Consider the following 12,210-nt stretch of genomic DNA (forward strand, 5'->3'; position numbering starts at 1 on the left):
GGCCTCCCAAAGTGCTGGGATTACAGGCTTGAGCCACCGCGCCCGGACCATCTCTACAACTCTTAAAAAAAATCACGTTTACATCCAGAGGAATGGGACTGCTGGGTCACATGGTATTTCCAGTTCTAAATCTTTGAGGAATCGCCATACTGTCTTCCACAATGGTTGGATTAATTTAAATTCCCACTAACAGTGTAAAAGCATTCCTATTTCTCTGCAACCTTGTCAGCATTTGTTGTTTCTTGACTTTTTAATAATCGCCATTCTAACTGGTGTGAGATAGTATCTCATTGTGGTTTTGATTTGCATTTCTCTAATGATCAGTGATGTTGAGCTTTTCTTCATGTTTGTTGACTGCATAAATGTCTTCTTTTGAGAAATGTCTGTTCATGTCCTTTGCCTACTTTTTAATGGGGTTGTTTTGCTTTTTTTCTTGTAAATTTGTTTGAGTTCTTTGTGGATTCTGAATAAGAAAGGTACATGCACGTGTATGTTCATTGCAGCACTATTCACAATAGCAAAGACATGGGATCAACCCAAATGCCCAATGATAGACTGGATAAAGAAAACGTAGTACATATATACCATGGAATACTATGCAGCCACAAAAAGGAGTGAGATCATGTCCTTTGCAGGGACATGGATGAAGCTGAAGCCATTATCCTCAGCAAACTAACGCAGGAACAGAAAACCAAACACCACATGTTCTCACTTATAAGTGGGAGCTGAACAATGAGAACACATGGACACAGGGAGGGGAACAACACACACACTGGGGCCTGTTGGGAGGGTGGGGTGGGGGAGAGCATTAGGAAAAAGAGCGATGCATGTGGGGCTTAATACATAGGTGATGGGTTGACAGATGCAGCAAGCCCCTATGGCACACTTTTACCTATGTAACAAACCTGCACATCCTGCACATGTATCCCGAAACTTAAAAAAACAAGACAACAAAAAACCATATGTAATGACCTTAACTAGTGCTATTTATTTTTAAAATTTTGCCCAGCTTTATTGAGTTACAATTGACAAAAATTGTATGTATTTACAGTGTACAATGTGACACTCTGATACACTGTGAAATGATTACATCAAGCTGATTAACTTATCTATCATCTTGCATACCTATATTTTTTGTGGAAAGAACATTTATTTTTTATTTTTATTTTTGGAGATGGAGTCTCGCTGTGTCGCCCAGGCTGGAATGCAATGGTGCAATCTCGGCTCACTGCAAGCTCCGCCTCCCGGGTTCACGCCATTCTCCCGCCTCAGCCTTCCAGTAGCTGGAACTACAGGCACCCGCCACCTCGCCCGGCTATTTTTTTGTATTTTTAGTAGAGACGGAGTTTCACCATGTTAGCCAGGATGGTCTTGATCTCCTGACCTCGTGATCCACCCGCCTCGGCCTCCCAAAGTGCTGGGATTACAGGCTTGAGCCACCACGCCCGGCCAAGGAAAGAACATTTAAAATCTACTCTTTTAGCAATTTTCAAGCATACATTATTACCTGCAGTCACAATGTAGAACAATGGATCTCCAGAACTTAATCATCCTAATTCAATCTTCATACCCTTAGACCAACTTCTCCCCATTCCAACAACCATTCTACTCTTTGTCTATGGGTTCAACTTTTAACAGGTACCATACGTATGTGAGATCATGCAGTACTTGTCTTTCTGTGTCTGATTTGCTAATTTGTTTAGCATGATGTCCTCTAGGTTAATCCACATTGCTACAAATGACAGGATTTCCTTCTTTTTAAAGGCAGAGTGTTATTTCATTGTAGAGATAAAATAGGTTGAGTATTCCTAATATGAAAATCCAAAATACTTCAAAATCTGAGACTTTTTGAATGCCAACATGATACTCAAAAACACAAACAAAAAAAAACAAAAATGCTCACTGGAGCATTTCAGATTTCTAGATTTGGCATGTTTAACAGTAAGTACAATGCAAATATTATAAAATCTGAAAAAAAATCCAAAATCAGACATGCTTCTGGTCCCAAGCATTTTGGGTAAGGGATACTCAATCTATACTATACTTTCTTTATCCATTCATCCACTGATGGACACTAAGGTCATTTCTATATCTTGGCTATTGTAAATAATGCTGCATTGAACATGAGAGTGCACAAATCTCTTCAACATACTGATTTTATTTCCCTTGGTATATAAGACCAGATAAGGAATTACTGAATCATATGGTAATTCTCATTGTAACGTTTAGAAGAATCTTCATCCTGTTTTTCCTAACAGCTGTACCAATTTTACATTCTCGTCAACTATTTACAAATACGGATTCCCCTTTCTCCACATCCTCACCAACAATTATCCATTATCTTTGGGCTAACAGCCACAGGTGTGAGATGGTTATCTCACTGAGGTTTTAATTTATATTTCCCTAATGTTTAGTGATGTCGAGCATTTTTTTCCATATGCCTATTGGCAATTTAAATATAGGTTTTACATTTAGGCCTTTGATCCATTTTGAGTTTATTTTTGTATATGATGTTAGTTAAGTGTCTAATTTCAATCTTCTGCAAATGGACATTAGTTTTCTCTGTACCATCTATTGAAAAAGACTGTCCCTCTACCAATTTTAATTTGAAAATTTTGTAAGTATATATTGTATTTTCCAAAAAACCCCAAAACAAACAACAAAAACTTCAATAAAACTATATATGCAAAATTTTTAAGAATGTTTGATTTGGACATCCAAAGATGAGTTAAATATTTACTGATTTTAAATTGCAGAGCAGTCCCTTACATATACTGTAGAAGTGTTCTTAAAGTCAATCAAGTGCTACATCTCAATAAAAACACTTAGCAGCTCTTTGAGCTATTTTAAGGTAGAGTTTTAATTTGTGCTAATGTGAATGAACTCACAGTAGCAAGAGAGAAAACAGGGTACTCCACTTACAAGGCATTTGGCTTCTAAAGACTCTTAAGAGAAAAAAAATGGCTAGAACTTTATGACAATAATATTTTAAAACACACAAGTTAGCTGTTCATTTTGTTTCTTGGAAAGCAAATTTTCACTTACGTCATAATTGACTTTTAAAAATTCTTGTAATTCAAATTTGTATTATACTTAGAACTTACAAATTTATTTGTAAGCAATAACAGAATATTACCAATGCCTCCACCAGCATGAGGAGGAGCTCCATAGCGGAAGGAATCAATGTAAGCCTTGATTTTCTCCAAATCTACAAAAAGACACAAAACAAAACAAAATGTAATTTATCATCTTATTTATCTTAAAAAATCACAAAAGCAATTACTGTTCAATGGAGACTTTTTAAAAAGACCGAGAAGTCTTTTAAATGTTTACAATGTATTATTTTCAGAAAATACACTCTCTTAAATTATTTTAAGTTGTTTACCAATTCCATGATGTAAAGCTCTCTCTGTTAGCAGCTGAGGATCATGTATTCTTTGAGCTCCTGACAATATTTCTTCTCCTCTCATGAACATATCGTAAGAGTTGGACTGTTTCTGCAAGAGAAAAAACACCACTCTTCAAGTGACTACTATCCTATTTCAATTACACACATACAGAAAAAAATCTCTGCTGCATGAAAAGCAAGTTCATTTTTTCCTATAATTAACAATGTAACCTTGTTCTCTAAAGTAGAATTAAACTACTGAGGGCTGAATAACTTTTTCTTTGTTTATATCAGATTTTGTGCTCTCCTCCCATACCCCCCAATAACAAATCAGAGCGCCGCATCTAATTTTTAAGAAGCAGTGCTGATCCTTATTTCACTTTATCATCTGAGATGTTTTTAAGCATGATATGATTTTGGGTTGACTTCTGGAACTGCAAGTTAATAGGTGTGAGTCTTTATTATTATTTTTACTTTAATCCCCTGTCTTTCAATAAACCAGTGGTTCTCAAAGTGTGATTCCTGGACCAGTAGCTTCAGTATTACCAGAAATTTGTTAGTTGGTCTGGAGTGGGGCCAGCAAAATGATCAGGCTCCCATTCCAGAGCAACTAATGAGAAATTCTGGGTGGGCCCCAGCAATCGATGTTTTAAAAAGCCCTCCAAGTGATTCTGATGCACGGTAAAGTTTAGAAACCACTGCAATGGAAAAATGGTAAAAGACCATAAGACATTATTTAGATTATTAACTCCCAGGATACAATGTGAATTCCCAGTTTAAGGTCAATGACAGGATGATTTGCTAAAGTATGCAAATCTAGTAGTACCGTTTGTAATTTACATAGTCTTGCTGCCTCATTAATCTTCAGAAAAATGACCAAGGATAATGATTTTAACATAGATTTAAAAAATTAATTTTCTAGAATATTCAAATTTTACAATATCATTTTGACCAGTGGTGACAGACATCAGTGGTAATACGTATGTCTATCAAAACTGCAAATTATTAATGAAAACCATTATTCCCATTATGCAATCTGACAGTGACAATAAAATTTCCCTTCTGCCCCCAAATGGGTTACTTAAAACCGAATTACTTACGGGATTTCTTGGGTCAGGCATCGTATAGAAAGGTCTTACAGCCAATGGATATTTATCAAGAATATAAAAATCTGTATCATACTATAAAAAGAATAAATGCAATTAAAATACATTTTTAAAAAGTAAAATGGCTAACATTTTGGTAATTAACTTTTTTACACAAAAACTTTGGTTCTTCATAATTAATTATATTGTATATACAATGAATATCTTGCTTTTTTTCAGGTAACATTTTTATCATATAGCATTTTGCCATGGTGTCATAAATTCCTGCAATATCTAATTTTTAGGCATTGCTTATTATTCATAGTTCTCAAAAAAAAATTTTTTTTTTTTTTTAAAGAGATGGGGTCTTGCTCTGTTGCTTAGGCTGGAGTGCATGATGCGATCATGGCTTAAACAGGAACCTGGCTAATGTTTAAAATTTTTTGTAGAGATGCAATCCCGCTGTGTTTGCCCAGGCTGGTCTTGAACTCCTGGCCTCAAGTGATCCTCCTATGTTGGCCTCTCAAAGTGCTAGAATTACAGGCATGAGCCCCTGTGCCAGGCTTATGGTTTAAATATTCATTTTTTTCCTGTTTTTTTTTTTTTTGAACATGTAATCCCTTTCTAATTTCTCCCCCATTCTAAATTATGCTTTGATAAACATCTTTGATTTTTACTTTTTTCTTTGTTATTCTAGTTCATCTAGTCATTCTGATGCATTTTATAATGAAAAAAAAATTATCTGAAATCCTTTTGGTTGTTATAGAAACTATATTAAGTCTATGAATTATTTTGGGAGATTTGACATAATTTATAATATTCATCATTGAAAAACATGGATTATCTTCCCAACAATTTAAATTTTTATCTAGATATATACATGAGATTTTGGTAGTTTTCTTCAAATGAATGCTGCAACTGAAAGAAATAAATGACATTAACTTGAAATTACAACTTTTTTTAGAGAATGCTTACTATGTGACCTAGATTTAATTAAAAAGAAATAAATTACATTTCAGGGTCGGGTGCGGTGGCTCATGCCTGTAATCCTAGAATTTTGGGAGGCCGAAGTAGGTGGATCACCTGAGGTCAGGAGTTCGAGACCAGCCTGGCCAACATGGTGAAACCCCGTCTCTAAATACAAAAAATTAGCTGGGTATGGTGGTGGGCGCCTGTAATCTCAGCTATTTGGGAGGCTGAGGCAGGAGAATTGCTTGAACCCAGTGGGTGGAGGTTGCAGTGAGCCGAGATAGTGCCATTGCACTCCAGCCTGGGCAATAAGAGCGAAACTCTGTCTCAAAAAAAAAAAAAATTACATTTTAACCGTTTTTGACTTTCAACATTTTTGATAAAACTTGAGAAGAGGATGTTAACAGCTGGCAAACTGAAATTGGCTCTGCTGAAACAGCATTTTAAAAGTATAAACTGAATATTGTATGGCTTCAGAAATATCAGTTCTCTAGTTTAACAGTTTCAAGTGCAACCAGTAGGAGGAGCTCAAGGACTAATTTTCCTTTTCATTATACCAGTATCTTAACATTCTTAAAAAGATCACACTAAGCTTAGCTTTTATCCTCTTTGGAGTCTCGGTTTTAGAAAATGAGATTGGAAAGTAGCTATTACATAAGAGGCAGAGAGGAAGCTCATTCATCTTTAAGTCTCATGAAACAGCAGGGGTACACAGGGAAGATCAAATCTAAATAATTTCAAGTAACTTGGAGGTCATTTCTAACTAATCCGACATTCTAACTATCACTTTTAGAGACACCTCAGAACAACTTCGTAGAAATATTAAATACTGAGTTAATCAAATCATCTGGGAGAAAGGCAGGCTGTCTGAATATTTCTCATTTTTCTAAGAAAAAAAATTTTTTAACGTCCCTCTTAAGTTTTTATTTATTCCAGAGTCACACTATTCTGGGAAGCTCAGTCCCCTCTGCAACTGTTTTTAGTCCCAAGAGACATTTCAGAATTAGAAAAAGAAATCCAGCATATACAAGAGTCCTACCTTTTCCTTTACCAAGTGACCCAACAGCTTTTCATTTGGCGTACTGAAAAAGAAACGCGAAATCAGTGTTTGAAGATGAAACGGCAACTTAAAAACGTTAATAAGCAACTTCTTCTATTTGAGTTTCTCAAGGGATTACAAAATTTGGCCAAAATACGCAGTTGTCTATTCTGCTCTTTTCTTAAAAGGCAAGTCCTATTGAAAATCACTTATAAGTATACCTTGGCAGAGTGACTCAGCGCTTAGTAGATGCTGTTCAAATATTTAATTAAAGCAATAAACAGAATTTAGCAATTCATCGATTCAGAAATATCATGGATGAAATAATTTCCTATAATTACACATAATAAAAGTTCGCTACACTAATATGGGCTTGTCTTGCCATGAAATAGTCTTCCCTTTTTGGTACTCTTTATCAATGGTTTATGAAATAAAAATTAGTATTATCCAAGGTTTTAAAATAGTGTTTATATGAACATGTTACATTTCTATAGCCAAGAGGTAGTTACTTTAGTTTCCTATGTAAAAACAATTTCTAAAATACTTAAAAAAATACTACTCAAGCTTGTAGGATTTTTATTTTGCCTTAAAATATCATCTAGCAATGGAGGCAATGTTCAAAGCCATATATATATATTTTTTTGTTGAACAAAAATAAATGGTTTTGGGTGAATTGTTTTTTGAAAAACCCTAAAAAGTGACAATAATCATTTCCTTTCCCTCCAAAAATACGTAAGTATTGTGATGGTTTAAAGGAATCATTCAAGGAAGTCTTGAATAAAATAAAAGTAGATAGAAATTTTCAACCTTTACATGTTTTGTTTATTTTTTACAGACAGGGTTTCACTCTATCACCCAGGCATGATCGTGGGTTACTACAGCCTTGATACTCCTGGGCACAAGTGACCCAATTGCCTCAGCCTCCAGAGTAGCTGGGACTACAGGTGTGTGCCACCACGTTCAGCTAAATTTTAAATTTTTTTGTAGAGACAGGATCTGTGTTGTCCAGGCTGGTCCCGAAATCCTGGCCTCAAATGATCCTCCCACCTAGGCCTCTCAAAGTACTGTGATTACAGGCGCGAGCCAACATGCCCAGCCTCAATCTTTATTAAACGACATAATTTGTTTCAAAATTTTAAGTTACATGATCTGAATTTAGATTATACTCTGAATACCAGGGATACTGGGAGGGTTATTCTTTCCAGGTTGTAGGAGAGGGTTGTGGGTAAAAGTCTGTCATAAGGGACCAGAGGGCAGAAGAGAAAACAAATACCCACTCTATACCAAATAGTATATAATATGGTATGTATGATACTATATAAACAATATTGACTTTTATAACTTTTGGATGTTAACAGTTTATACCCCGATCCTGTGTGGGGACGGATTTAGACTGCTCTCTACTTTCTCTAATACCACTAATTTGGAAAGAGAAGTAACATATTAGAAGATAAAATCACAGGCAAAACTCCCTATACTCTTTAAAGAGTTACAAACATGAGGGGAAAATAATGGAAAATGGTGTTTATAAACAAAATTATGAAAACTTAAGCAAACCATAGTAAACATTTTTATTTCAGATCACACATTATATAAAACAGCATCATACTGTATACCAAAGTTAATAAAATATAAGTGTATCAGGTGAAAAAAATAATTTATTAATATTTTCATTCTCTTTTACCTTAAACCAAATTACTAAGGTTTTAAAAATCACAAAGACAACTTGGAGGACGGGTCAATAGGTGCAGCCAACCACCATGGCACATGTGTTCCTATGTAACAAACCTGCATGTTCTGCACATGGATCCTGGAACTTAAAGTAAAAAAAAAAAAAAATCACAAAGACAAACCTCAGATCGTCTTCATCTCCCATTTCGACTCCAGCTTCTCTAAGCATAGCCAATGCTTCACAATATTCTAGTCTTAGAGTTGGCTCCAAAAATTTGAATGGCTCACATGGGAACTGTTTATTCACCGTTTGAATTTCAGTCTGAAACCTATTTGCAGAATGATTTAGTTAAGAAAATGTGTGAGATAAATGTTTCCTCCACAAGAGGTCACTGTGGCAATATACAAAAATCAATCTTTGAATCAGTATATACATCAGGAAAAGCATGATCAAATTATTAAAGAATGAAATTTAAATACTTAAAATATTTAACACCATTTTTCAATCTCATGTTTTTGTAACCACAGTAACATCAAAGGATTAAAAATTTTCTTTATAACTCAGTTAATATAGTTAGAAACATAAAATGCCCATTTTATAAAGCAGTACAAAAATCTGACTTTTTAATTCTTTAACAATTCTTTTTATCACTGAGGAAGACCAAATTAATGAGTATTTGTCTTATCTTCCCGCATCCATATTACACTGTATGTTCAGAGAAGTGCCAATTTCCCATTTTGATAATCTCTACAGTACAATGCTTACCCTATATATATAGAAGGTACAAGACAATGTTTACTGCCCTGAGCTGAATTTCTGCTATGGAAGATGGTATTTTACTGAGATTTAGAAAGTTTATTTTTGGCCAGGTGCAGTGGCTCACACCTGTAATCCCAGCACTTTGGGAGGTGGATCACCTGAGGTCAGGAGTTCAAGACCAGCCTGGCCAACATGGTGAAACCCCCATCTCTACTCAAACTACAAAAATTATCTGGGCATGGTTAGGAGGCTGAGGCAGGAGAATCATTTGAGCCTAAGAGGTGGAGGTTGCAGTGAGCTAAGATCTTGCCACTGCCCTCCAGCCTGGGTTGACAGAGCAAGACTCCGTCTCAAAAAACAAAAAGGTTCGGATTTGCTTCAAAATAATAGTGAATGAGGGAAATGGGTAAACAAAATTGGCCACAGGTTGACAAGGACTGAAACTGGTTGGTGAGTTCATGGGGGCTCATTAGACTATTGCATATCCTTTTGTAGGTGTTTGAAAGTTTTTCGTAATTAACAGACTTGAAAAAAGTATGTTTATATTCTGTATACAGAAAAAAGTACGTTTGTATTTTATATATAGAATTCTTTACCTAGAATTTACATTCTACTTTTATTTTTTTTATTTCTGAGACAGGGTTCCACTCTGTTGCTCAGGCTGGAGCGCAGAGGTGCAATCTTGGCTCACCACAACTTTGGCCTTTTGGGCTCAATCGATCTTCCCACCTCAAGCCTCCTGAGTAGCTGGGACTACAGGCATGTACCACTATGACCGGCTAACTTTTTGTTACTTTTTGTAGAGACGGGGTTTCACCATGTTGTCCACGCTGGTCTTGAACTCCTAGGCTCAAGCAATCTGCCGGCCTCGGCCTCCCAAAGTGTTAGGATTACAGATGTACACCACGCCTGGCCTAGAATTTACATTCTCGAAATTAAAACACCATCATTTCTTGATTGGTCTTACAGACTTTCATGGGAATAAAGCTTAGCCATTGATTTATTAAAATCTTGATATAAGAAGGGTTAGAAAGACCCCATAATTATTTATTTATTTATTTATTATTTTTTTTGACGGAGTCTCACTCTGTTGCCCAGGCTGGAGTGCAGTGGAGCTATCTTGCCAATTCAAGCAGTTCTCCTGCCTCAGCCTCCTGAGTAGCTGGGACAACTAGCGTGTGCCACCATGCCTGGCTAATTTTTTGTATTTTTAGTAGAGACGGGGTTTCACCATGCTGGCCAGGCTGGTCTCAAACTCCTAACCTCCTGATCTGCCCGTCTTGGCCTCCAAAAGTGCTGGGATTACAGGCATGAGCCACCAAGCCTGGCCCCCAATTCATCTTTACATAGCTTTTCTTTCCTTTATATATCAACTCCCATTCATCATGTCTACCAATGGTAGTACAAAAATATGACTATCAATACTTTAAAATACATTTATATATGTATTTTATACACATATACATATTTGGATATATATACAATACATATACATACAATATAATACATATACATTTGTGTATGTATTTTTGTATGAGAGGTAAATACTAATGATAAACATGAGAGGAATATGACACAGGCCAGATAATCCAATAAACCGGTGACACCAAAATTTAAAATTCCTAAATGACTTGAAGAACATACAAAGAAGGCTTTTATTTTCAAATTGCCACCTTAACTCTACTGAAAAAGTTCAGCAATAATGGCGTTTGAGTCCAATTTGTAAGTAGAGATTTGATTAATCTCAAGGACCCAAATTCATGCTTGGTCTGTTGTTATAAAAATCAAAGTGGAAATGTCAAACTCTATTATTTAATAGAGAAGGTATCAGTATTTTAAAAAAATGAGTTTCTGAAACTTTCTTGAATTATAAATGTGAACCGAAAATGAGAAAAGCTGTGTGTGTTCCTTCAGTGTAGTTCTAAAGTATATTTCGTCTTATAAGGAAAATGTTATCAGTTGTTCCATGAACCATTGAAAATTGATTGAAATAAACTGCATCAAAATGTTTTAGAGAACAAAGATATAAAAAGAAAAAGGCTGTCTGCAATTAATTAGCCATCAAAGGCACAGATCTGCAGAGAATGCCTGGAAATATTGGCACTTACGCTACAGTATTCTTAAATAAGATCAGTAGTTAATTTCTACATTCTATTTTTTTTTTGAGACGGAGTCTTGCTCTGTTGCTCAGGCTAGAGTGCAGTGGTGTGATCTCAGCTCACTGCACCTCCGCCTCCTGGGTTCAAACGATTCCCCTGCCTCAGTCTTCCAAAGCTGGGATTACAGGTGCATGCCACCATGCGCGGCTAATCTTTGTATTTTTAGCAGAGATGGGGTTTCTCTAAGTTGGCCAGGTCGGTCTTGAACTTCTGACCTCAAGTGATTCGCCCGACTCAGCCTCCCAAAGTGCTGGGATTACAGGCATGAGCCACCGTGCCTGGCCAATTTCTACATTCTTTTTTTTTTTTTTTTTGAAACGGAGTCTAGCTCTGTCGCCCGGGCTGGAGTGCAGTGGCCAGATCTCAGCTCACTGCAAGCTCCGCCTCCCGGGTTTACGCCATTCTCCTGCCTCAGCCTCCCGAGTAGCTGGGACTACAGACGCCCGCCACCTCGCCCGGCTAGTTTTTTGTATTTTTTTAGTAGAGACGGGATTTCACCGTGTTAGCCAGGATGGTCTCGATCTCCTGACCTCGTGATCCGCCCGTCTCGGCCTCCCAAAGTGCTGGGATTACAGGCTTGAGCCACCGCGCCCGGCCAATTTCTACATTCTTAAACTTACTCATTAGCCTTGCAATGTAGTAAATAAAATTTGTATTTTTGAACTCTTTTAAAATACCAATGAAACATATCAAATACATCAATATGGAATAAATCGCTGGCCTTCAAATAAAAATTTTTAATATGATCCTTTGTCAGTTATTAAAATGCCAGCTTAGACTATTATAGCTTACCTAATACTTGAAATACAGTCACGAATACAGAAAGAGGGAAAAATAGAGACTTTCTTTTTTTTTTTTTTTTGAGACGGAGTCTCGCTCTGTGGCCCAGGCTGGAGTGCAGTGGCCGGATCTCAGCTCAGGTTTACGCCATTCTCCTGCCTCAGCCTCCCGAGTAGCTGGGACTACAGGCGCCCGCCACCTCGCCCAGCTAGTTTTTTGTATTTTTTAGTAGAGACGGGGTTTCACCGGGTTAGCCAGGATGGTCTTGATCTCCTGACCTCGTGATCCGCCCGTCTCGGCCTCCCAAAGTGCTGGGATTACAGGCTTGAGCCACAGTGCCCGGCCAAATAGAGACTTTC

The 12,210-nt window shown here is 36.7% G+C and overlaps 1 protein-coding gene across 2 annotated transcripts in view; it reads right to left on the minus strand.

The window, feature by feature from the left end:
• DARS (aspartyl-tRNA synthetase) overlaps nucleotides 1-12,210 on the minus strand; it is a 102,522-nt gene that overhangs the window by 16,114 nt on the left and 74,198 nt on the right. For both annotated transcript variants that reach the window (XM_011937737.1, XM_011937734.1), the window contains 5 exons: nucleotides 8,335-8,481; nucleotides 6,482-6,524; nucleotides 4,489-4,569; nucleotides 3,386-3,497; nucleotides 3,137-3,208 (listed from right to left, as the gene is read on the minus strand). In XM_011937737.1, coding sequence (XP_011793127.1) covers nucleotides 3,137-3,208; nucleotides 3,386-3,497; nucleotides 4,489-4,569; nucleotides 6,482-6,524; nucleotides 8,335-8,481 — 455 coding nt within the window. The remainder of the gene's footprint in view (nucleotides 1-3,136; nucleotides 3,209-3,385; nucleotides 3,498-4,488; nucleotides 4,570-6,481; nucleotides 6,525-8,334; nucleotides 8,482-12,210) is intronic.

This window comes from Colobus angolensis, unplaced genomic scaffold (assembly GCF_000951035.1).
Source record: "Colobus angolensis palliatus isolate OR3802 unplaced genomic scaffold, Cang.pa_1.0 Scaffold168, whole genome shotgun sequence".
Lineage (NCBI taxonomy): Eukaryota > Metazoa > Chordata > Mammalia > Primates > Cercopithecidae > Colobus > Colobus angolensis.